Source organism: Sciurus vulgaris (genome assembly GCF_902686455.1).
Source record: "Sciurus vulgaris genome assembly, chromosome: 4".
Taxonomy (NCBI): domain Eukaryota; kingdom Metazoa; phylum Chordata; class Mammalia; order Rodentia; family Sciuridae; genus Sciurus; species Sciurus vulgaris.
The window spans coordinates 20,074,598-20,101,959 of record NC_136464.1 but is presented as its reverse complement, the minus strand read 5'-3'; the positions used below and the strand labels follow the sequence as shown (position 1 = coordinate 20,101,959).

The 27,362-nt window shown below is 44.6% G+C and overlaps 1 protein-coding gene across 4 annotated transcripts in view; it reads right to left on the bottom strand.

Moving 5' to 3' along the window:
- The window catches only part of XPNPEP1 (X-prolyl aminopeptidase 1), a 50,093-nt gene that overhangs the window by 9,616 nt on the left and 13,115 nt on the right, over nt 1–27,362 (bottom strand). For all 4 annotated transcript variants that reach the window (XM_079138680.1, XM_079138677.1, XM_079138679.1 and 1 more), the window contains 12 exons: nt 14,574–14,637; nt 13,303–13,407; nt 11,784–11,876; nt 11,317–11,460; nt 9,537–9,632; nt 7,342–7,423; nt 5,646–5,856; nt 4,088–4,177; nt 3,427–3,477; nt 2,324–2,382; nt 2,115–2,192; nt 139–210 (listed from right to left, as the gene is read on the bottom strand). In XM_079138680.1, the coding sequence (XP_078994806.1) occupies nt 139–210; nt 2,115–2,192; nt 2,324–2,382; nt 3,427–3,477; nt 4,088–4,177; nt 5,646–5,856; nt 7,342–7,423; nt 9,537–9,632; nt 11,317–11,460; nt 11,784–11,876; nt 13,303–13,407; nt 14,574–14,637 (1,145 nt within the window). The remainder of the gene's footprint in view (nt 1–138; nt 211–2,114; nt 2,193–2,323; nt 2,383–3,426; nt 3,478–4,087; nt 4,178–5,645; nt 5,857–7,341; nt 7,424–9,536; nt 9,633–11,316; nt 11,461–11,783; nt 11,877–13,302; nt 13,408–14,573; nt 14,638–27,362) is intronic.

Genomic DNA, 27,362 nt, shown 5'->3' with positions numbered 1-27,362 from the left:
GGAGCAATTCTATCAGCGGCAGAACAGAATGGGATCAGCAGCTGAGCACTCTTGGCTAGAGCGCAGCTTATCCACCTACTCAACTGCCTTGAATCCACAGGGTCAGGTTCTGTGGCAGTGCCCATCCAGTTCACTTACTTGTATTGAGCACCTGAGTCAATGAGGTACACCTCATCCAGTGACAAGGTCCTATTCGTCTCAGGAACAGGCCTAACAAAGTTAATTAAAAATTAGTTATTCCACAAATGTACATGCTTGATGAATCTGAGTGAAGGGCACACAGGGTTTCTTTTACTATTCCTTTTAAAACTTATTTAAGTCTGAAATTATATCAAAAGAAAGTTACCAATAAATTTGTTGTTCCACTAAGGATTAAGCTTATACTACTCAAAGATTCACACAACCTATCTCCCCAGCTAGAAAAAGAGCTCAAGAGGAAGGAAGAATAACACATTTATCTGTGTCTACCTGTGTTTGTGTCTGGAACAAAACAGGTGTTTAAAAGAAGTCCCTTATAAAAGCCACAGCAACAAGGGTCCACAGAAAAGCAGTAAGACTAAGCCTGAGCCATGAGAAGGAGGCAGGAACAGCCTAGAGGCACTGGCAGCCTCACTAGTTTCTAGGGACCCCAGAACCTGCCATAGCTTCCAGGTCCCTCCCTCAGTCCTGATCCACCCCCCATGTGCCTCCCTACTCACTTCCGAGACCACAAGACAGGCAGAGGGGTAGGGGTTTGGAATGTCTCTATTTGAAAGAAGCACGAAAGGGATTCTGCTGGGAAAGGAATGCATGCAGTGCTCTTAAGCTGGAGCACTTTTTTCCAAATGAACTTGTGGTGTTTTAAAAGGTGGTCCAATCTCTCCATGCCATTTTCTAGGCAATATTTTCTAGCGCATCCCACATCCTGCTCTGCAGGTCCCAATCCCTCTCTAGCACAAAGGGCACCAGTGAGCACATGAGCTGCACAATCAAAAGACAACCAGACAAGGGCCCAACCGTTGGCGCCCTGCCTCAAAACAGGCATCTAACAACCTGCAATGAAGAATGCCAAAGCAGCAGCAAACTTTTCCCTAACTGGTTTTAAAACTTTTAATGCTTGAATCCCATGAAAAATTCCAGGATAACATCAAGCCAGGAAATTCATCATCTGAATTAAACTGAAATCCCTTTGATATTTTTATGTTGGAACAGAAGGATCAATGTGAGAGAACAGTACGGTCGCATCTGTGACTATCTCCCACACAGCTTCAAAATCTGCCCCAAAACTAAAAACCTTAAATGTGATTATTAAAAAGGGGGAAAAATCATACCAAATACAGCCAGGGAGACAGATCAAGTGTTCTTTCCCTTAACATCACAGATAGGGACACACAGGACTCAAAATGCCCAATGCAAAGTGAAAAGGCTAAGCTAGGTGACACTGAAGCTGAAGTCCATGGTCACACTCAAGGTGACATTTCCCTTGTCTCCACAGGCAGGTCTGCCAATCCTAAGCTCATCAGTGCCCCTATGTCTCACAGCTCAAGGAGGCTCAGCTCTGGATCCTTGGGATCTCAAAGACCATGTGATACAAACCCCCACAGACCAGGCTTCAAGCCCAGGGGACAGGGAGACAGGGCTCTGGTATCTCTCTACACAAAACAGGCTGCATCTCACCTCGTGCTAAGGTTTTTGATATGGAGGTGGTGAAGCTCACAATGGATGGGTCAATAAGAAAGACTGCTACTATCAGGAAAGAAAAGCACTCAGAAATTCCAGTCATCAAGAGGCAAGAGCTATGGACAGTTTCTGCAGCCTCAAACATGAAAGTAGGACATGCCTCTTTTTGTGCTTGCCCTGTTTCTGTTTCCAACACGTTATTCCATTCTATGTCATTTGGCAGACTGCAGTGTGAAATGCCACACTGCACCTAAGAGGAGACTCCCAAAAGGTAGAGGCTGGAGAATTTAGAGAAAGTAAGACTTCTGAGGTCTTATTTCCCTGAATTTTATAGTCTTGACAGACATACAGAGGTGGGCACAGGGGCCTCTGGTAAAATAATGTCTCTCCCCTGCTCAGGCTCCTGTGCAGAAGCAGCAGCAAAGCCAGGCCATGTGCTCCTCCGCATGCCTTACGCGTAGTGAATGATGGCGCCGTTGGGTCCCGTACTGGAAATTGTAGGGAAGCTCAGGTCCACAAAGTCAGCCTGTTGCCTAGAAGAGACACAGAGAGCAGAGCTGCTCAAACGTTTTGCACTGTGCTGAGAATCAGAACCCTTCCAGCCTCATTTAGCTTGCAAGGCAACTCAGCAGGCAGTTCATAGATCTCTCAAATGGAACCTCACCTGCGGAATTCCTCAGCTTTATCAGCAGCCGAGATCTCCGTTACGCCACCTTTGGGAACCTGCAAAAAACGTGTTGATAAATCATCCATGTTAAGAAGGTACATTAGAAGCTTCCTTCTTCCTCAATTTCCAATACCATGCCTAATCTATAAGACACAACTGTCTCCTTTTTAACAGGAAGGGAACTTCCAAAGGTTCTCACCAAAGCTACCCAAAACAGAAGCATTTCCATTTAATTTTTTACCCTTCTTAGGAAATCATCCTAAAGAAATAAAAAGAAGAAGTGCAAAGATATCATTGTAGGGTTACTGAAAATAGAAAAATACTACAAATGAACAAAACAATCAAAAATAGGGATGGGTAAATAAATCAGCCTAGCCATTAGACGCAGTCTCCACTTAGATCTTTTCCTAAGGCCTTCAGCACATAGAAAATGCTCATATTCATGATCCTAAGTGAATAAAATAAAATATGATATTATATCTATATATTGAAAGATATATAAAATGATTTCTATTTTGAAAAATAGAAAAAATATAAATATAAATACAGATAAACAAAACCATGGAGAAAAATAGTGGGCATAAGGATATTTCCTTTTTCCCATTAAAGCATTGTTTGTGACATAAAATTTAAAGGGATACAATATTGTTTAACAACAACACAAAAAAAGTTGCTTTCTTGTCAACTACAGGGATGAACAGGCAAGTAATTAATGGCTGTGTTGGTTTAATACAAAAAGTTTTATGGCTTAAAGTTCAAAGTGTACACAAAGATCTTTTTTTCTCCAAGTTTAATCAGCGTGCCTATAATCATAAGGGTCATTTTTCCTTAAATTTCCTTAAATTCCACTCAGTATGACTTTCTAATCCAAAAAGGATCCACTGTTATAGAATTTTTCCTCCTCCCTATTACTATTTTCTACAATTAAGAATTTTTAAATATAGGTACACATACCAAAGTTAGAGAAAAAGCTATTATAAAGAGATCACTGAAATTAGACCACATGATCAACAGTGCCAGAGGAAGCCACAGTTACAGATTTCACGTAGGTATTTCAGAATCATCTATATCCATGTGTTCAATGACGACTAAGAACCAACCTCTTTCTCCAACCAGTTAAACAGTTCACAGAGGGCAACAGCATCTTTAATCTGTACAAACACAGAGACATTTTTAAAATTACAACTAAAAGTCAGATGGTCAAATTCAGAGCCCAGTCCTAAGGTGATCCAGGAAGGGTTGCACCTATACAGCCACCAACCACCAGCAATCAGGACTTTACAGGCAGACACTCTCTGGAATTTAGTTGCAGCAATTCCTATTAACAGAGAAAGGACACCTCTGCTAGCAGTAATGAAGCACAGGCAGGAAGGGTCCACTTTAAAGCATGGGCAGTTCCCCCAAGGTTGAACTCCTGCCCTACAAGAGCCAGGAAAGACAGGACACTGTCCAAAGCTCTCTGGACCCCAGATCTTTCTAGTCCCCCCCACCCACCCTGAAAACAGAATCTAGCCCCTTTGCTTCATCACCTTCCTTCTTCACCATCCTCCACATCATCATCATATCTCTGTGCTGTGCCTTATGCTTTGTAAAGACATAACCCACTGAGTATTCTATTCCATTCTCTAATTGACTCTGGAAAGCCCGAGGACTGAGACTGAAAGAGTCCAACTTGTGCCAGGCCCAGGGCAGCTCAGTAGGTGAGGGACTGAACATTCTGACCCCTCCCAGCCCATCTTCTGCTCTGGCTGCTCTACTCACGTGAGCGCGCCTCATGCCTTCTGACTCGGCTGCATTCTTCACAGCTTTGGCGATGCAGATGGGGGTGTAAGGCATACAGCAGCGATGATCCTGGGGACACAGGACAGCAGAATGGGAAACAGGGCCTGCTCCACTTGCCCCTGATCATGCAGCCACCCCTTCATCAAACAAAACATACTTGAGAGAAATCATTTAAGGATTTCCACTCAGGCCCCACCAGCTGTCCCCTGGGGCCTGGAGACTACCCACTTTGGTTGATGACCCCTGAGCATGATGAAAGGGGTTGAGATCACTGGAAAGGAGTAAGCATATCACCCAGGACGTCCTCCTCCAGTCCTGCCCCACAGCTCAGAGGCTACAGGCTGCTGCCCTGGGCAAGACACCGCTTTCCAAGCCCCAGCAGCTGTGGCCGGGGCTCACTACCTGCTCAAAGCCTGACTGAATAACCCCTCTTTTGCTGCACAAAGGAGGCTTTTTCTCTGTCTCGGGAGGCAGAGGACCTAATGAGGGAAGTCGTTCTCTCCCACTTTCCACTCAGTGATCATTCTCAGCTACTGCATCTTAAACGGCTGGAGGGAAAATGAGAGTAAGTTAAAAGCCAGCCTTATTAGGGAGGGGGCCTCCGAGCACCTGGCATAGAGTTTCTCAAACTGCTTCTCTCTCTCTCTCTCTCTCTCTCTCTCTCTCTCTCTCTCTCTCACACACACACACACACACACACACACACACACACACACCCCTAATGAAACAGGGAAGGCAAGAGTGATCACTACTTGGGTCAAGGAAGTAAATAAAGCTCTTGGTAACTGAGTGGCTTGCCAGAGGTCACACACAGTACGGCAGTGGCAGGGATGCAATGACAAGCCATGTCTAGAGAACCAGGCCTGGCTCTTCCAGCGATGGCCAGCCCACTGCTCAGGGAAGGAGACGAAAATGCTGAGCCTGCCAAAGGCCACTTGGCAACCAGAGGCCCAGGACAGAACAGAAGAAAAGCTTCCATCTGAAGAGGCCTGGATTCCAGTCCTGCCCCAGACCTTACCTGAAGTGAGGCATGAGCTGAGTAAAGAGCAGGGCTGTCACTATCATGTGATCTTTGACAAGCCCCGTCTAGGGCCTCAAGTCTCCTAAGCTAAAACGACAGGTGCTCCAGAGAAGGGATGTGCAGAGGTGTCCTCACCCTCTGCACAGCTTCTGCCTGGGCATCTCTTCCCTGCACCCTGATTTACTTAGTACTCTGTCTTAAATCATTTTTACAGCATCAAAGCCCCATATGCTATGTACATATTTTTCTCATATACACTAAATGCTGAAACAGACCCATTTAAATAAACCTCAGTACTAATGTGTGCCACCTAAGACCATCTTTCATGCCACACTCTGGCAGACACAGGCCTCAATGAGCTCGAAGAGCCTCAGACCTTGATCTGGCTCCAGATCTAGGGTGATCCAGAAAGACAAAGGCTCAGATCCTGCAGCCTCTGCTCCAAAATCAGGTCTGTATGATGGCAGAACGAGCGGGGCTGGCAGGGTCCAGGCAGGCCAGAGTGGGACCACCAACCTTAGGGATGGCCTCGCTCACAGCATAGCTGGCCTTGTCGCTGACCCACACCTTCTCCCTCGGGGACAGGTCGGCACACAGAGCCTTGAGCTCGCTCAGAATGGACTTGTAAGGAAGCACCTGGATTCTGTATTCAGCCTCCAGGCCCAAGTCCAGAAGCAGGTGCTCCTTCACACTGGGGGCATCTATGCGGTCCCCATCAATGAAGAGCCTGCAGAAGGGCCAGAGGTGGGTGATAGAAAAAGGAGGGCACATAAGTAAGGGTAAGAACACTGACACATAAACACACGCACAATGGGCTCTTTCTGCCAGGAACCAAATCCAAGCAGCTTTCCCTCCCTTCCACTGCGCCTCCATGAATCCTGCCCTCCCAACTGCATTCCCATCCTGATATATGCATTTATCATCCACCAGCTCCCCAAGCCAGAAACCTGGGTACTATCCTCCCTGACACCCCTCCTCCATTCCTGCATTAAGATCTTGGGACCTAGAGCCAAGTGCCCACCACATCTGTCCAGCTGTTTACAGCCTGGCCAGTTGCCACCCAGGCCCGGGCCACCACCTCTGAACCTCCAAGTCTGGCCCCATCCCTTCTATTTTTCAGTCAAAACATTCATAATTTACAAGACTGATCATGTGGTTCCCTTTAAACAGTTCATTCAGTAGCTCCCTATTGTCCTCAGGACAAGAACACGAGCTCCTGAGCTTGGCCCACAGGCCCTTCTTTTCTGTGGCCCCTGCTCACCTTCTGGCCACACTCTGGCTCTGACCACACTGAACCACTGCGGGTCCTCCACATGCGCTGCTCTCTCCTGCTGGGGCCTCTGAAAATGCTGTTCCCTCCTCCTGGATCACGTTGCGCACTCCTCCTCACCCCACCATTCACCCAGCTACTTCATACTTCTCCTTAATCTTTGTTTAAATATTACTTTCCCCAAGAGTCCTCTGACCCTGAAATCTAGCCTAGGCCCCTGCTAGAAGCGGTGCCCACCCCTTGACAGGCTGGTGTCCACTTACAGGCCTGAAATTTCAAGCAGAAGACACACTTATCTAACTCTAACCCAAGACTGTCTGTTGTCATTCACCCTAACACCCAACAGAGGCCCCTAGCACATATAGCAGGCACTCAATAAATGTACTGTCTGAATGAAGAAAGCCATCCAGTAGAAGAACAATGATAGGAAGGCTACAAACAAGGCTTTGAAAAGATAAACTGACCATTTAACAAAGCACAGTTCAAGAGACTTTCTCTGACCTTCAAAATGATCATTTATGACCTTCAAAATGACTGGGTTTACCTGTACTGTGAACCCAGCATGGCATAACTGAGCCTGTACATATTTATATCCCTTTGCACTGGGTGCTATAAAACCTGGAATCAAATATGCAGTCTGAACAAGACCTTGCAACAGGAATTTTGTGAACTAACCTCACTCCAGCTTTGTCCAAATGTCCTCACCTACTTATTTCTTAATCTCATGGTACTATAAATGCTTTCAGAGATTTCAAGCCATATGAGGGGTTAAAGGAGAGGCAGGATATAAATAAGCACCTAGGTTAAGGAAGACAAGAAGAGAAAAGGGGAAAGGGCAGGGGAAAGGAAGCACATCAGCAAAATGTCAGGCTGGGACCTGAAAGGGGAGCCCGGGGCTCCAAAGAGCTGCAGGGAGGCTGTCCAAGTGGGGTAAACACTCACATGATCGTCTCTAGTCCTATAATTGCATAGGAGAAAAATACTGGATTGTGCTCCACATCTGATCCTCGGAGATTGAACAGCCCTAAAAAAGGAAAGCAAAGTCCCTGTCACCTGCCTGGCTCCCAAGTCATGTTTTAAGAGGTAGCCTATAGGGGAGGAAAAGGCTTTCATGTGGAATCCAGCGACTATTAGAGGATTCAAGCACGCTCAAAAAGCAAGGAACCTCACTTCTGGCTCCACCTCTGAGTTGCAACTGTTGGTGTTCACCACCTGATGGCACCAGAACTGTTTCTTAGGCCATCATGTCACTGTCCTGAGATGGGAAAAGAAGAGTTCTTCGTCAGAAAACATGAGAAATGCCCACCAAATGGTTGAAATGACCCGCCCATCAGTGACCGGCCAGGCTCGGCTTTGCCACACACAAACTTCTGTCACTCCCAAATAAAAGGGGAGAGTCAAGCACACTCTCTCTCCTGAGAAAAAGGGTCAGGCATAGAAAAACTGAGACCCACCCACAAGGGAGGCCAAATGGGGACCCCCATGAGCCCCATGGAAGCAGAGCTTCCGGTAAGAGGCAGAAGAAAAGCAGTGAGTCATGAGGCTGTGGCCCATGAATGAAACTGGAGCCTGCAGGCCACCCACAGTCTGCCGTTACCAGAATGGGTGGAGGACCCGCCTTCAGCCAGGGTCTGGGGTCTAGTGAGGTCACTGAACATTTGAGAAACTAGACGGACCAGCAGAGAACACAGTTCTGGTCTCAGGGATTCCAGCTCCCAAATGTTTGCTCTCAGGAGAACCAGAAGGCAAAAAGGCCCCAGTACAAAAAGTGCTGCCTCCATTTTAACATAACAGCCTCTTGAAGCACAACGGTGAGACCACAGTTTTTATCTGTCTCATTAGCGCTTTTTATAAAATGACAGCATCTGGGGCTGGTGAGGGGTAAAAAAGATGGGTCAAAAGCTCCACCATACACATACCTTAAAACTCATAATACCGCCCCTAGCCAAAGAAATAGGAAGAAGAAATGTATCAGAAACCAAGATATGGATTTATGAGCCAAGATTTTGGTGGAAGCATTATAAAAAATTGTGAGAAAACTGTAAATAACCCAAAGTTCATACATAGGGAAATGGTTATGCAAATTTTATAGCATAGCCATTTGATGGAATACTTAATGCTTAAAGTTATAACACACTGATACATTAACATACTTATATACTTATAACACTTTTAACACACTGATATATTAAAAAAAACAGACAACAAAATGATATGTGCATAGAAATATTAACACCATCTCTAGCTAACAGGATTATAAGTGATTTTTGTCTTCCTTCTATTTCCTCTGCATTCTCCCAGTTTTCCAAAATGGACATGTGTTTCTGTTACACTCAAGGGGAGATGTTTCTTTGTCTTATATTGGAGTTATTAAGTTAATTAGGGACATAAATCACTGACACATCTGACAAGTTTAGGGGATTAAAGAGATGAGATGGGACTGAAGCTACAGGATACTGTGCATAGTAGGGTCTCTTTCTCCAGGAAGAAGGTAAAAAGATAAAGCAGTGCCCTTCTGGGTCAACCTGGGTCAAATCCAGTCAGAAAACAGAGAGGAGAGGAAGTTTCAACCAGATTACTTCAGGTTCTAAAAGACAATAGAAGGTTCTGAACAATTACACAGAGGCAGTTTAAGATCTAAGGATTTAGAAACTGCTACAAAGGGCCTGAGAGGAAATTTCAGTTCCTGAGTTTACTAAGGTAGAAATATTTCCAGACCATTCTCACTGAGATGATGTTGGAAAATTACAGGAAAAGTATAAAAAAAAAAAATCTCCTAAAATCCCACTCTTACAGCTATAAGGGAGGCTGTCAGACAGGAAGTGTTTGGAGGAAATGCCCTTCCTCAGAGGAGTCACAGACCCAAGAGATGGGCCCAAGGTGGGCATCAGCCATGGATTCACCATGAGCCCCCTGGCTGTAATACTGTTCCAGGCCAGGCTACAGCCCCTCCCCTGCTCCCTGTCATTCTTTCTCTTTCATCCTAACTGGCATCTCCTATACCCATTTGGTGACACAGTCACCAAAAGGCTATTCCTTGGCCACTCAGAAACCTGAATGGCATGAACACACAGATTCTCAAAGACCCAATGGAGAGATCAGGTTACACTCCCAAGAAGTGAAACCAGAGCACTCACACGCAATCTCATCCAGGGCAGTGACCACAAACCATACAATGTTCCTCTCCGCCATTTTCAACCGAAGGTCTGCAACCTTGTCCTTCCAGGAAATGCCTGTAAGAAACAAATATGCTTGTGACTCCAGCTCTGATCCCAGGAAGCCAGAGGAGTCAAGTGAAAAACCCATCCCAAACACTTGGCCACCATCATAACTTACAGGAAGCATGTTGCCTGCACAGGTGGGAGGCCCATATGCAAGCCCTGTGAGAAAGGTACAACTCTGACAAGCCACCTGCCCGTCGAGAGCCCTGACTGCCTCACCAGCAAAGTTTATTCATTTGTTCATATGACAAATGGCTATGAAGCATCTAGACTTGCCAGGTGGAGCTGTCTACCAGCGATTATGCTGGTCACTGTCTGCAGTTACAGCCCTGGACTACACCCAAACCCTGTCCTGATGGGATTTCTAATCTAGAAGAGAGGACAATTAAAATCAGCAATTAATTACACTACTGTCTATAGACTGATGCAACAGAGGTCGCACAGAAAGCTATGTGAACACACCACCAAGCAGAGAAAACTGACCTAGTCTCACAGGACAGGAATATCACTTTAAATTCCTGGGGCCTCAAGAATTGTTTTCAGTGCTAAGACCTAGGAATTCCCTGTGGCCTGTGACTACCACTTGCAAATAACACTCAGCCTGCCAGACACAATGAAGGCATTCCTGCTGCTCCCAGGATCAAAGTGCAGCCTAAGAGGGATTCTCACCACAGTCATCCAACTACCCCACCACAGTGGCATTGGTAACTAAAGTTACAGTCGCCTGTAACCAGGATTAGTATCTCTCTTGTTCACCCAGCACCTTGCACACTGCCATGCATAGTAAACAAGCAAATGTTTGTAAAATAAAAGCTTTACCAGCAGTATTTGCTCTTCTTTCTCCTACAGCAATATGTCAGAGCCTCTACTTCAGTAATAATAATAAGATAAAAAATTCAAACCATGCTGATGGAAAATATTTAGCTGACCCTGGACCCATCCTCCCCAGTGATACCCTCCGGTGAGGTGTCACACAGGAAAGCAAGCTGGGGGCTGCCCCACCAGCAACAGTTGCTTTGAAGATCAGCTCGAGAATGCTATTTAAAATTTGGCAGAGAGACTAGGCTGTAATGCTTTCTTCCCAGACCCCTCTGGGCAATCTGCCTACATTCCAGACATCCCCTAAGCACCTCTTCGTTTCTACAGTGAGACTCCCTCCTCTGCAGCCCCACCTCCCAGTTCTCTCCCTCTACCCCTCCACTGCTTTCATAGAGCCATACTTTTGTCTCTCACAAATGGTTCACAGAACACACTGCTCACCAACCACTATCTAACACTATCGCGTAGGCCAAGAAACCCACACCCAGACAGAAGGTAAAGATGGAGGCAGTCCTGGAAGGTAAACCTACAGACTCTAACATAAGAAAAGGAAACAAATCCTAGAAACCTCTAAGCTCTGTTTCCAGTATCAGACAGTAGAGTACCAGTTAGGTGAAAGATGAAAAATTGAGTCTTTTCAGCAGTACTCAAAAAAGTCACCCAAAACAGCTTTGCAAAAATACATCAAGCCAAAGTGAGTGGCAAGGTGATGGCAACAGTAGAGACAAACAAAGCCCCTGCTTTTGTCAAATGTCCTGCTAGTCCACAGTGGACAGTCCTCTGGGCAGCTCAGATTCGACTGATTCAGAGGTGGGATGGCAGTGAGAGGAAAGGTGAGGGCAGTGGCTGGGCCTGGTGGGCACAGCATGGTTCTCACCTGTATAATCCAGGCCCAGTGTGAGGAGGGGCTTGCAGGGGCGCTCAGGACGGTCTGTCCAGATTTTATCGACAAGGTTCTCCTTCACGGGAATGAGGTAGTGGCCAGCACTTCGCAGGACCTTGGCCATCTTCTTCCAGTAATCTGAAAAGACGTCCATATGGCTGGCCATGAACTGGACACCATTTCACCTGAGGTAGGCAGCAGGGCCCTGCAAGCCTGGCCCACACTGAAGGGCCACCCTCCCAAAGCCCAGTGAGAGGTAAGCAGGTAAGCTGTTAGAGGACATCTTCACCACTGATGGCCTTCCTCTTCTCTGTCTCAGAACTCTTCTCTCACCGTGACCTCTATTATGACACCTAGTCATGCTAAGCTCCCAAATGCTCCACATCCCACAACAAACAAGGATCAAGAGGAATCTAGAAGCCACTTCCTTACCCTTACTGGAAGGGACCAAGGTCACTCACCTGTAGGAATGATCAGTGGGTCCACACCCACCCTGGATCCTTCAGGAAGCACACTCACTAGCCAGTCTTCCTGAGTTGGCGTGTCCTTCAGACCTAGGGAAGGAGAACTGATGAGAAACAATTTCCAGACAATGCAACTCACCCAACCTATTAAGGGCAAGACAGAAAGAAGAAAAAAGCATGACTGACATTCAACTCCTGGCAAAGCACCATCCTGGGATCACTGCAATGCGGGTACATGAATGGTGATGTTGCAAAGATGATCTCATCAGCATTCAGTCACTTCCCCATCACTAGTCACCTGTCCAGAACCTGGGCAGTGATCTGGTGAAGGCCAGCTGCTGGGATCCTCCCTCACATCACACAGAAGGGAGAGGGACAACACGCCACCAATGCCTTCCCCTCTTCTACAAGGTCAGGGTCACAGAGAAAAGGCCCCTGGCCCACAGCTGGCCTCTGAATGGAGAGTTGAGCACAGCCTTGGCCACAAAGAAATCTTTCCTAAGATTACAAAAGGACACACAGGAGACTGCTGTCATGGCAGGCAGCACGGCCTGGGCGTTCCAATTCCTGAGAGAGACAGCCCTTTCTTCTTATTTCTACTAAATAGATTTCAAAAGAAACTAAATAAACTCCTAAGGGGAACTATACTTTTTACACTCCAATTTTTCTTTAATACAGTCCTATCTACTCTATCTACCCTTTTTTAAACCAGATTTTTACTAAGCAATTAACATCCATGTGTATGTAAAGTAATGTACACATTTTCTGTAACAGTCTTTATCCTTACTGTTTTCTCTACTGACTACTGACATAACCACATAGCCACAAAAGGAAGTTCAAAGGTTTATAAAAAAATGAGCTCATGAATCCCAATTCTGAAAAGCTGCCTGGAGGCTGGCATATTTTGCTATTTGATTCTTTCCTATTGTTTTACAAACCACTAAACAAGTCACTATATTAACAAAGTTTCTGTTAGGGTTCCTGGTGTAACTTTTGCAGGATGAAGTCACATCATTTCCTATCAGATAAATCTTTGGCAAAACCCTGTGGGTGAATCACTCACTGGCCAACAAAACCCACCAGAATCTTCCTACACAGGGGACACACCTGAGAAAAAATAGGTTTAGGACAGAGAACAAACCAGAGAGGGGCTTGAAAGGGAGAGTGACTCACCCGCCACCCCCAACCTGTCATATCCCTACTTTAACAAACAGGCAGACAGTAATTGCTCCTTTGCCATTTTAACCCTAAAGTGCTAAGAGACACAATACCTACAGTTTATGGACCCCGAAGAGAAAAGCCCTCAGTTTCCCTCTGTAAAATGACTGTCCTGAACCACAACCCTCCAAAATTGAATGTGCAATGGTACAGATTTGGAGGAATGTCAGTTTCTTGGTTTTCCTTAAATTCTCAAAAGGATCTATGATGTAATAAAAGATTAAGATCCAAGAGTCCCCAGGAACTCCAAGTCCCAGATCAGGTCAACTCAAATGGGGCTGACCATGCCTCTACCCACCCATCTTCATGAGTGTCCAGTTGCTGTCCATCTGCTTGGCAGCCTGCAGAAAGTAGCGCCCATCGGTCCACATGGCTGCATGCTCCTCTGTGATGATGGCCGTGCCTATAGCACAGAAGCAAAGAAAAAAGAAAGGTTTCTGACCACATCCAGAAGTTCCACAAAATGGCAGCAGGTAGGTGAGAGCTGTGAAAGGACAGTCCCAGTGGGGCAGGCGGGTCCTTGACTCAGGCCAGAAAGCAGTGACACTAAGAACCAGCTGTGGGTCAAGCTCTGAAGGAAGCAGTCAGGGGTCCAGGCTGCTAAGGCACTGGCCCCTGAGCAGAAAGGATCCTACATGTGCCACAGAGGTTAAGGCCAGAAGAAATGAGAAGTATGGGCCTATAGCCAAAATGGTCTTCCAACTAATGACAATTTCTGCTCGGTGGTCACTGCCATTCTGCTCCACCAGACACCCCAAAGGAGGCATTTCATCCTTCCCAGAGACAGGCCAATGGAACCCTGAGTGTTCCCAGTGACTCAGCAGTCATCAGTCAGGAGTCTGTGCCTCCCACCTCTAACCTGTCCTTAATTTCCACAGGCCTGAGGGTTTTCAGCAGAGGTATCAGCCAAATCCAATCCTGATGTGCCAAACAACACAAGTGCTTCTGCCAAAGGAAGCAGCATCCTACCCATAAGGGGAGAGGGGCTTGCACTGTGTGTGCCCAGCTGGCTTAAGGACTGGTAGCCTGAAGGGAAAACCACCTGAATTCTCAAGAGCACAACAATTTTGGAAAAGTTAGGGCAGAATACCAATGAAGCTCAACCTTACCCTTTGTTATTTAAGTCAACAGTGAAAACAGAGAAACCAAAAGCCAAACACTTGGAAAATTATGCAGGACCAACAAGTCAGAACAGGGGTCGTAGGGTGCCATTAAAGTCCCACTTCTTGTTTGGGGTGCTAGTTACACAGACACATTCCATTTAATTGATACTGCTTTCTATGTGTATTCCATGTTCAATAAGAAGTTCGAAAAAACTTTTTTTAATAAAAGTTAAAAAAAAAAAGAAAAAAAACTTTGAAACTAAGAGAACTCAGAGAACAAAAGGTCACCAAAAGGTGACTTTGTTGAGCTGGGAAAGGCTGGGAATTCACACCTTTCCACAGAGGTTCAATGGGAACTCTGGTTGCATTTTCTTTTTGGTTCCATGTCATAGGCTGAAACTTGGTTCAGTTATTTTGAGGAGGTGAACAAAAACACAAGAGAGAGAGAGAGAATTCAGCCACTCACCAGCAGAGCCATCAAATCCAGAGACGAAGGCCCGCCGACAGTCACATGGAGCAATATACTCACTCTGGAAAACAGATGACAACACATCAGTATGAGTCTTGCTCACAGGGAATCCTTGGCACCTCCCTGGAGGAGCCAATGGTCCAGTTAGAAAGGCAAGCTCAACTTTTTTTTTTTTTAATTGACAAAAATTGCTCTTTCCTCAATAAGATCTCACTCAAAAACCAAACCAATAGTCTTCTCCCCTCCCTTGTCACTGACATTTAGGCATCTGTTATTTTTCCAAAAAGTAGAACTGAATTTCTGTTTTAAGCACCAATAATTCTCTAACTCTAGTCTCTTTAGAAATTAGCTTGTTTCTGAACTTCCTGTTTGCATCCCCTCCAAGGAAACATCACCAGTCTCTCCCACGCAGGCCCTGTCCCTTCCTGTTAGGGAATGAGCGGAAACGCTTCCTCCAACCCAGGAGGCTTCAGCAAAAGAAAACACCATGTCCAAAACCAGGTCCTCCCCACTGAGAACCCCCTTGCCTCTGAGTGGAGGGGCTAGCGGGTGAAGAAAGTAAAAGGTCCTCCCGCCTGGCTGGGGGTTAGGAGGCATATGTGTAACTTACAGTAATAGCCAGGGAGGCACAGAAAGCTTAAGTAACTTGCCCCAGGTCAACAGCAGATGTAGGATTTGAACCTAGGCCACCAGTTCCAGGGCCTCCACTCTGAAGCCCTATGCCTGACACCTACATGGCACCTTTCTCATGCCTTTATGACAACTCTTCAGTATAAGACAGATAGCAAGTAAGAAAAACAAGGTTCAAAGAGACAATCTTTAAGTAACCTGCCCACTGACAGGGAGATGGTGGGCCAGGATCTGAGGTCATTTCTTCAACATCCAGAGCTGCTTCTTCTGTGAGCAGGTTTCTCCCAAGCCAAAGGACTCAGTACGGTTAAGAACCCTTATGGTGAGGTATGGGGCTGCTGTCCAGAGCCCAAGGCATTTGGGGAACAGACAACATGATATGGGGGAAAAATACATGCCCACATTCCACTCCCACAGTATAGGTGAGAACTGGCCCTTTCACCAAGGCAGCCACATTACACCCTGAGACCAGCCCAGGACCCCTCCAGGGAGATGCTGCAAGGACCAGCAGATAGAACTCTGATGCAGGAGGAAGGTCCTCCAGGTCACACCCACCCTCCACCCAAGCCCATCTACATGGTCTGCAACAAAGCTTGGCATAGCCTCAGCTCCTCTTCTCCAGAGCTGATCATTCCAACTGCTATATGCAACTGCAGGCACATGTTTTCCCTTAAACATAAGACCATTGATAGAGCCCTAAGGAAACAAAGGGTCTCAGCATCACTTATGAACTGGAGAATCCTCATAGGGTTTAGAGGGTTGTGAGAGACGCACTGGGGGGTGATAGGGGTGATCTACCATTAAGCTACATCCCCGCCTCTTTTTATTTTGAGTCTAAGTTGCTAAGGCTGGCCTCAAACTTGGCATCCTCCAGTCTCAGACCTCCCAAGTCACTGGGATCACAGGCATGTACCACTGTACCCACTTAGAATCTTTGTTTATTAACCCAGTGATCACTGGGTACAAATTTCTTTTTTTAAATAATAAAAGTACTAAGGGGAGGGACAGTGAGTTAATGTCTCAAAACTTGCCTGAAACCTATAAGTGCTGCATGGATGCCACAGCTGAGATCACTAATCTCTTCTTCCTGAACAGTGGGAAAGTCTCTTAGGGACTGGGGCAACAAAGCTAACAAAAATAACTTGTGCTAAAAATCACCGTGCACATGGGGAGTACACAGCGAGAATTCCTCTCACCTGACAACAAGACTCCACAGACTCAGGCCCATCTCCCAGTGTCACAGAGTGAGAAGGCTCTAGCTGCTAGAGAAGGCAGTGCTCATCTCATCTGGTGGGACACTTTTGCTCAGGGACACAGTTCTTCAGGAAGCCCACCCCCTTGGCTGGACAAATCTGAGAGTGGGGGACAGGTAACCCACAGGGTTATCCAGACTTCCCATCAGAAAGGCAGGCTGTCTCTGAAGGGAGGCAGAATCAACAGCAGATGCACATGTTCAGTTGGGGATCTAGCCGAGGTCTGAGGCAAGAACCAGACATGACCTAAGTGGTCAACGTGCCAGAAAGACATGGCTGAGCGAGACTGGCCACAGCCTCACCTCCACACCAACAGACTACACAGAGGCCAGGCAAGCATGGGGCCTGAGTCTCCACTCTTCCCCAGCCACAAAGCTGGCAGGGCCTGGGACATTCTTCCCAGAGCATTGCAAAGGGCCTAAAGCATGCTAGGAAAAAGGCACAAAGAAACACAGCTGGTGACATTTCTCCAAAATTTCCCACTTCTATCATTAATAACAGGATTCAGTACAAACCTCCATCATCTCTACCTGAACCACCGCCCTTATAATCCAGCTTTCACACATACTCAAGGGGAGTCTTTCAAAAATACACACACACATACATTTATATTAGATCAAATAAAAAATCCTCCAATGGCTTCCTAGCACACTTAAGATACAATCCAAATTCTGGCCTGGTCCCCAAGGCACCACTGGACCTGGCCCTGCTTTCTCCTGGGACTCACTCCCATTCACAATGCTCCAAACATACCAGCCTCCTTTCTGCTCTCTCCACATCCTGAACTCCTTGCTGCCTCAGGACCTTTGCACATGTTCTTTCCTGTTTCTATAAAGGTCCCTCTCTTTGGTCATGATCACTTTATATTTCAGATCTAATGTCACCTCCACAGAGACACCTGCCTGAACTACCAAGCTAATGTAGTCACCTGGCTACTTTGAATTCGTTTTCTAAATTTTTCTCCTCTTAGTTTACAATTAACATTTTTAATATATTGTTCCTCCCATAATGTAAGCTCCATCACACCACAGTGGTTGTCTCTGTGGCTATACACAACACAGGTGACATGCTGTAGGGTCCTCAACCAATATCTACAGAATAAAAGCAGAAGCAGAGGAGAGCTGAACCTTTTTCCTCTGCCCAGTTAAAACCTTAACCATCTCTGTGAAGATGGAAAAAGGAACATGAGCCAAGGAGTAAAGGTCACCCCTAGGAGCTGGAAAAGGCAGAGAAGTGGGTCCTCTCCTGGAGCCTCAGAAGCAATGCAGCCCTAGTGACCCAGTACAGACTTCAGACCCCCTAGAACTGTGAAGGAAGAAATTTGTGCTGTTTTGAGCACTATGTTTGTGGTACTTAAGTTATAGCAGTGGCAGGAAACTAATAACAGGAAAAAGATCCAAAGGGATTATAACTGGAATTTCAAACTCCAATACCTCAGGCACGTAAGCCGAACGAGTTAAGCAGGACAAAGGGCGTCTTTTCTAAAGAGAGCAACTCTTACTCAGCTCTCATTCCTGTCTTGCTGGGACTCAGGCCACATGTCATCAACCTTGGATATTTCAAGAGAAGCTAGAAATATACATGTTCGTGAGAAATCACCCAAGTTTTAAATGCTGGCATCGAATTCAAACAATATAAATAAAACACAACTAAATAAAGTACATTTATAAACTACAAGAGGGGCAGGGAGGGAGGGAGGAAGGAGGAAGGAAGGAAGGAAGGAAGGAAGGAAGGAAGGAAGGAAGGAAGGAAGGAAGGAAGGAAGGAAGGAAGGAAGGAAGGAAGGAAAGAAAGAAAGGGAGGGAAGGAGGGAGGGAGGGAGGGAGGAAGGAAGGAAGGAAGGAAGAAAATGCCTTAGTCTTCTCTCAAAATCTGGTTCAAACACATGGTTTTCCACAAAGCTTTCTGACCCACTCCAGCTTTCAGAGGTCTCCCACATCTCTGAATTTTATAGGACCATCCACGTGGTATTTATCCACACCATGCTTTGAAAACTTATATATGTCCTAAGATATTGGGCTAAACACTTGTTAGTTGCCAATAACTATATTCATTTCCTATCATTCTAACCCCACAGCAGCTCTGGAAGGAACCATCCTCCCTACTTACACATGAAAAGAAAAAAAAAATGAAGTGCAGAGGAAAAAATTACTCACTCCCCAAGGAAACCCCACTATAAACGGCAGGGCCAGGATCTAAATCCAGGTCCGACTTGTAAACGCCCCCACCCATGGGCTGGGGGTGTAGCTCAGTGGTACAGCACTTGCCTAGCAGGCATCAGGACCTGGGTTTGGACCCAGCACAGTCAAAAAAAAAAAAGTCCCCATCCATGCCATGCTGTCAAGCCACCTCCTCTAATCTCAAACAGAGGTTGTGTACATCTAGTCTGCACAATTAGCTTATGAACTCTCAGAGAACAGGAATACAAAGTATGTTTCACATTTGCCTCTACCATCATCAGCCATGCAACTAACATCTCCTACAACCAGGAATCAGACCCACATTCAAGCCTGTCTCCAGGTTCATGAGCTAAGCATATCCTGGGCTCAACCTGCCCATCTGTAAAATGGGGAAGATGAGAATGGCCACAGTGGAGGGGTAATATGTGAGATAAGCAGTGAGCACACACTCAGCACTGATGGACTACAGCACATATTACTCTGCACCAGGCAATAAGACAGATTCGGTAAGAAACCTAATGAAATACCTTCTTAGAGCAGAGAAACTGGCCAGCAAAATACCACAGGTATTCCACGAAACAACAGCACTAACGCACAGCCACATAAACTATGCTGAATAGGCAATACAAAATTTGCTATAGTTTCAAGGACACATAGGTCTGCCTTAAATCCATCAGGCCACACTCAGAGGTTTGACCATGATTCCACCATGGACAGGTGAGGAGCAAGAGGACAATGCAGAGAGAAGGAAAGGTATGAGAAGGACAGAAGCAAAAGGCAAGAGGGTCTCGGGGAGGTAGCAAGCCTACTGGGCTGGCAACAGGGAAGGAAGTTCAAGGAAGCAGCAGAGATTTCTGGCAAGGCAATCTGAAGACATGGTCAAAAACCTCAAATCTCACCCTAAGCTTGAACTTTATCCTGTAAGTTCTAGAGAGACACTTGAAGACCAGAGCTGGGATTTAAGGAGAGTGGTCACTATGGCCACATGCATATGCAATAGGACAAGGAAGGCTGATGGCTGAGTGCCAAGACAAGCATGACTGAGGTTACCAGAGCACATTCTGGAATGACACCTTTCCCTGTCTGACCCTCCACTCCCATAAGCCTAGCATGTGCCTCAAACATAGGAGGTTCTCAATGAAAATGGAACGGAATGAATAGATGGATGACTGTCCATAGGAAGTACTGGAGTATAAATCGTGAATGAAGACATGGATTCCTTGTGCCCAAATATTAAGGTAACTCCCAGCCTTTGGCAATTTCTTATTCTCTCCTAAATGGAACCAAGTCAAAGTATGTGGGAAAATGAATAGTTATCCAAAGATTCATACTTCTACCTTAGTGTAGAAGAGTCACTAAATAGTGGCTGCCCAACTAGGACTTCATTTCCTAGGCCCCTCTGCATCTTGGTGGGGTCATGTGACCAGTTCTTACCAATAGAATGTAGATGGGAAGTGATGTCTGGGTCAGGGCACTTCAATATGAGTGTTCCCTCTCCATACTCCTTTTTCCTTCTACCAGCTACAGTAGGAGTGACAAAGGATGGAAAGAGCCTGGGTCCCAACCAGGAATATCCTCTCTTGTACTTGAAGACATAAGCCTTCACAGTATCAAGCCACTGACACTTTAAGGTGGGTTACAACTACTTGCATTAGCCTAGTTCACAGTGGATAAACTCACTACCCCTCCTAAGAGAAAGCCTATTAAAGAAGAACAAAACAAAAATAAATCTGGAAGCTGGAGGAATAGACAAGGGTTCAAAAAGTTTAGGAAAATCTGATTCTTATCTTCCAGAAGAAGGAACCATAAACATAGACAAACATATTGGCAGAGTCACCCAAAAAATGTGACCCTTGTATAAGCCAAGCCCAAGAATTTAATATGGAGCCTTTCAGATGGGAAGGATGAGGAACTGGGATTTCTAAAAGGAAGTGCTTGCACAGCTCTGGCCCCAACCAATATTCTCCTGGTTTGGAGCCAATGGTGCCCATAAACCCCAGTGATTCACTTAGGACACTACATGAAAGCCTCCAGATTACCAGAGAGAAAGGACAAGTCACACTCTAAAAGTCCCCTTGGGCCTAAATTCATTATACCACAACCTTTGTTCTGAGTTTTAAAAAAATAAATCCTTAGAGGAGTAGAGGACAGAGAGAAGCAGACCACTGGAGTGCCAAGTCCTTGCATAATTGTGCAATTGGGGTACGTTTATCTGCAGTAGGGAACAGTGTGTGGGTGTATTTGTGTTTTGGAAAGTACACAAAGGATAGAATTCAAGATTCCCCTTCACTTCTCCAACACCCTCCCTTCCCCACCCAAAAAAGAAATTCCATTAACCTTTAATCAAGTCTGAAATGAAACAATGAGGAGAACAGTCACAGAGAACAGAGCTTCTCTATTACTGAAGAGGCTGCTGTGCAGGTCACATACAAAGCCAACTCTTCCTTCTTGTTCTAACAATCTTGGCGAGGACCCAGAGACCCACTTAATAGAGTCACCCCAACGATGCCCCTGCTCTCCACGGGAATTGAAACAAAGAGCCTATTTCTTTCCGTTGATGGTACCACAAAAACCCTGGGTCCCAAAATTCCCGATCCCCTCTGCCTCCTGCATTTAAAGTCCACACTTAATCCAGGTTCTACTACTTCTCTTCCCAGTCCCTCTCCTCTTCTCTGCTCCTAATGCTGTACCCAAATCCAAGCCTTCTTTTCCCAGATTCTGGGATCCTACAATGCCTCTGAACAGGTTTCCCAATTCCCAGTGCATGCCTTCTCCAATCCATATTACACATGGCTCCTGCTGATCATGTCACTCTCATTTCAAAGACCCTTAAGGGGTCCCTACTCACATAAACCCAAACTCCTGTCTGGGGACCAAGGCCACCCATGGCTAGACAGGTTTCTCTGTGGCTTCTTCACGCTCGTTATTATGCCCATTCCCCTATCTCAAAGACTGTTCATGGTATGTCTTCTATGCCTCTCTCTCTCCATGCATCCAAATTCTACCTCTTCACATTCCAACCTAAATGATACTTCCTCCATGAAGCCTTCGACCCTGGCCAGCTTAAAATATTCCCTCTCACCTATGAATGCCTTCTATACTTTATGTAAACCTATGCTGTCCATTACAGCAGCCACCAGTCACATGCAGCTGTTGGGCACTTGAAATGTAGCTAATATGACTGAAAAACAGAATATTTCATTTTAATTAATTGAAATAAAACTGACAGTCAAGATTCAATTATTGGAAAATTTTTAAATATGTTTAGAACAACTTGGGTGTGTGGGTCTACTTTTTCAACTATAAATTTAATGAAATCTATAGATCAAAAATTTCTTGTTGAAAATTACATATTTGAATTGAGATGACTTTAAATGGAAAATACCATATTTGAAGACTTAGTATGAAAAAAAGAAATATAAAATATCCTATTCTAATTTTTATATTGATATGTCAAAATGATAATATTTTGGACATATTAGGGTAAATAATATATTATTAAATTTCACTGTTTCTTTTACTTTAATGTTGCTATAAGAAGATTAAAAATTACACACATGCCTCACATATTTCTACTGGACAGTGCTGACTGAGTTCTTTCCTACAACATTTGCCAGGTTCCAACTGTGTTATAGCATTTTTAACTATGACTTACCTACTCTTTAATCTTCTTAAGGGAAATTTCATTCACTTCTATAATAGAAATAATAATAATAATAGCTAATATAATAAGACTTATTAGGAGACAGATGACAGATAAGCTTTAAGTTTTTGCATCTATTAATCCTGAGTTAATTTAGTCCTATGAGGTAGATACTATCATTATCCCCCCACTTTTTGCAGGTAGAGAAACTGAGACCCAGAGAGTTCAACCCAACTGTTAAAAATGTGAAGTAACTTGTTCAATGTCAAGCAACGAGGAAGTGGCAACTCTGGCAGCCGAACCCAGGTAGTCTGCTACCTGCCTCTGCATGTGCCCAGCACCTGGCCCTGACGAGACAGAAGAGATGCACACATTCACCTCTATATGCAGGACAGATACCTAAGCTAGGGCCTCAGAAAAGCCAGTTAGAGATTAGAAAAGGAAAATAGGGTGGTAAAAACGGGAGGACAGCCAGAGTACAGAATGTTAAGTTTGTGAAGTCTGGAGAGTGACTTCTGCAATAAGTGACAATTAATACCAAGCAAGTTTAACTTTTTATTTTCAGAATGCTGCTGAAAAGACATATTTGTCTGGGATTAGAGCCTCATTCTCCTCATCTAAGGAAAAGACATCTAATTCTGTATTCCAGGGTCATTAATAAGAGATAAAGAGCTGAGAGGAGCCTGGAACAGCCCCTGTGGTTTGGCCAGTGTCACTGCCATTCCCAAAAGTAACTGTTTTGGATGTATCAGGCCACACCCTAATGTCAGAGACAGAAAATATTTTAAATCCCCATAAAACAAATAATCCAATTAAAATGGAATAAAGAACTAAAGAGACACTTCCCACAAGTTGAAAAATGTTCAACATCTAATCATCAGAGAAATGCAAGTCAAAACTATAATGAAATATCACCTCACTCCAGTTAAAATAGCTAGTATCAAAAAGACAAAAAAAAAAAAAAATTCTGATGAGAATAAAGAGAAAGGGGAACTCTCACACCTGATGGTGGAAATTTAAATTAGTACAGATGGTATGGAGATCCCTCAAAAAAAAAAAAAAAAAAAAAAAACAAACTAAAAATAGAACCTCCATATGATGCATCAATTTCACTACTGGTTATATATCCAAAGGAGAAATCACTATACACACAGGCCTGTAATTTCAGCAACCTGGGAGGCTGAAGCAGGAGAATCACAAATTCTAGATCAGCCTCAGCAACTTAGGAAGATCTTGTCACAAAATTTAAAAAAATTTTTTTTAAAAAAAGGGTCTGGGAAAGCAGCTCACAGGGTAAAGCACCCCAGGTTCAATCCCCAATACCAACAACAACAACAAAAAGATACTTGGACTCCCATGTTTATTGCAGCACTATTTACAACATACAACAGTTTTAATATGGAATCAACCCAGATGCCTACCACTAGATAAATGGATAAAGAAAATGTTATCTATAAATAATGGACTATTATTTAGACATAAAGAAGAATGAAATTCTGTCCTTGGTAGCAGCACAGATTGAATTGGAGGTCACAAACATTAAGTTAAATAAGCCAGACACAGAGCAATTACATGTGTTCACTCATTTGTGGGACTATTAAGTCAATCCCACAGAAGAGCAGAATGGAATAGTGGTCACTAGACACTGGGGGTGGGGGATGGAAAGAACTTCAATAAGGGGCACCAAAACACAGTTACAGAGGAGGAATTCATTCTGGTTTTTCTACAGAATAGTAGGGTAACTATTGGTTAAGACAATCTATGATGTATTCCAAAGTAACTAGAAGAACATGAAATTCCCAACACATAATGTTTGAAGAAATGAAAGTCCTTATTACACTTATTTTATACACTGTATACATGTATCAAATTACCATAATGTAACCCATAAAGATACATAAATAGTCTGTCTCAGTTAAAAAAAAAAAAAAAAAAAACCCTCTCAATCAAGCTATCCAAAAACCAGTTTCATAATGGCAAAAAAAAAAAAAAAAGCTGCTAGGGAACAGTACTCAGGACTAAGAATATCAAGATAAACTTGGCTTAGCTTGGTTACAAAAATGTTCCCGACTAGTAAACACACAGATTACACAGACTGTATCCTAACCCCAGGCAAAATGAAACTGAAACACAAAGACAACAAAACCTCCAAATACTCCCTCAACCAGAAGCCTTCAGCCTTTCATTTAGTGCCCTAGCAGGTCAATCAATCTTCCCACACAGAGGCCTCCCCTATTTTATTAGTCACAAATAACTGAAAGCTACCCAGAGTCTTTAGCCCGGGCTCCATGACAGACTATGAGAGTCCTTTCAGAGGAGATCTCGATTTCAGACAACAGTGCCAGGGACGAACAGAACATCCCAAACCAGCTGCCACATGACATGCTCCACAGCAGTCCCCACCATTCTGCCTAGTCCTGAGGCAGGTTGGCTGCAGTCAAATTAGCTTGGCAAACAGCCCAATGCTCGAAAGGCAGAAAATGCAGAACACCACTGGCATACCCTAGAGAATCCACGGGCCTCTGATTCCAGATGCAAAGACCAAGGCCTAGGACTGACCGGAAACAGCAAATGGCTCACCAGAGGGGCCCAAGAAAAGAAGAAAGAAATTCCTTGAAGACAAAACCAAGGTCTGCCCTTCTTAAATGGAGACATGCCCAGCTCAGCCTATTTGGTTCATCCAGTCCTTGGTGAAGATAAAAATGTGGTGAATCTTGACTATCTCTTCTAGTGAACACAGAAGGGATTACCAAACCCAACCCTAAAATTCCCCAAGCTAGCCTCACCTCCACACTGCCTACTAAAGCTAGTAACATTAACGTACCAGCTCTATGGCTTCCTCGTAGGCCACCAAACCCCTTTCCAGTTTGATCGTCTACTTTTCCAATACATGACCAGGCTCAAGAGCCAATAGGCTGTGCCCTTGATACACCTCAGGCTTGCTCACCACCCCACCTCATCCACCTCCACATCAGCAGTGGCCTCTCCTCTCCACACAGATCTCTCCTTCCTCTCACTTCACGGAGCAAGTTCTAATCCATCGTGGTATGAAAAGTGCTACTGCAGATCGACAAAAGTATTTCATGAGACACTAGAATCTCCCACTTCACCCCTGAGAAGACTATGGGAATTCCATAATCATTCAGATCTGAGAAATGCTGAATATTTTATCCTTGTCTTAGAGTTATACAATGCATGTCAACATATTGAAGGTCCTGAGAAATCCTGCAGTTAAGAAACTGTCAAATAAGCCAGACGTAATGGTTCATTCCTGTAATCCCAGCTACTCAGGTGGTTGAGGTGGAAGGATTACAGGTTCAAGATTAGCCTGGGCAACTTAATGAGATTCTGTCTCAAAATAAAATAAAATAAAGCAATGGGGTGTGGATCAGTGCTACACAGAGCACTGGCCTACCAGGTGCAAGGTACCAGGTTAATTTTTTTTTTTTTAAACCTTGAGTTATCACCTCACCCCTGTCAGTCACTGTCATATGCAGATGAACTTTGAGGATACTGTGCTAAGTGAAATAAACCAGTCACAAAAAGACAAATATTGTATGATTCCAGTTATATAAAGTACCTAAAGTAGACAAACTTTTAGAAACAAAGTAGAATGATGGTTACCAGGTCAGGAAGGAGAGGGAAAACAGAGTTGTCATTTAAAGGGTCTACAGTTTGGGTTTGGCAAAATGAAAAAATTCTATAGTTCTACTGCACAACAATGTGTGCATACATTAACACTACAGTCTATACTTTTTTTAATGGTTACCATGGTAAAGTTCATGTTATGTATTTACCACAATAAAAAGAACTCTTCAGTTCATTGCACTATTGCAGAATATCTTTCAAGACACACAGGAATGCTGTCAAACACGGTTTGGGGAACACTGCTAAATATCAAGGTATCCTAACCTTTAGGCTGTTGTTTTAAATCATTCAGTAGCTTTGTTTATTCAGTTCAGACTTTCACTTGCTCCTGAGGCCAGGAAATCCCAAGTCTCCAGGCAGGGGTCTAATCTTGAGGCTGCCCCAAGTAAACACAAGTCTGACCCTGTCACAGTCATGTGAGCTAGGACTTTGAGGAAGGCAGAAAGGAGGTCAGCCAGACTGGACATCTTTTGAGATCTTTGCTCAGCTGACCATAATACCCTTATCTGCCTTAGCTACCCGCTCCAATCATAGTAGACCCCCAACTCCTACGTTTGTTCCATGTGGTGTGTCTGTGTCTCTCACATATACACAAACATAGACACATGCAGAGTAATCAGAATCTGGAGTTAATGTCCATCAAGTGCTCACTGGGGACTCTAGATTTGTGATGAAGGTTCTAGCTCAGACTGGTACCTTGAAAGTAAGAGAGAAAGAGATACAAACCAGAGTTGTCTGGTTTATACAACCTATCCTGCTGGCCAGAGAAACAGATGTGCACCAAGAGCCAAATCCTCCACCCAGTTCTTGCCCAGGGTCAGCTAGGTTCCTATCCTCAGGATCCAGACACCTACAAGAGGCCCTGCCAGACATACTCCAAGGGGCCTCACGCACAGCCTCGAGTGGTACCAATCCAGTGCTTCCGCCCCTAAGCCCTCACAAGGCATTCCATTGCTCAAGGTGCCTCAAGGCAGTTTCTGTTATCTGCACAAGAATCCTAAAACACCAGGCTTATTTCTCATTATTACTTTTTACTTCTCTGGGCTCTGGCTGGAGAAACTTAGAACACTGTTTCTGGCAAGCACTTGAAGCTTCCTGCTTCTCTGCCTTTACTCCTACTAATCCTTCTACCTAGAATTCTTTCACTCCACCTCCACCCCAACTCTATTTATCCAAACTCCACCCACCCATCATTCAAGGTCTAGTTCAAATGCCTTTCTTGCCTTGTGAATCTCTTCATCATCCTCTCTTCCCACCCTCAAACTTCCATGGCCCACTGACCAAATTTTCTCAAGAATATTTACCACATTCTACCTTGTAATACAGATATGTGTGTGCACATCGTAACTCTATTACTAAACTGAATCTAGAAACCAGGAATAATTAATTCTCATCTTTGCATCAGGTATAATACCTAAGGTAGTGCCTTGGA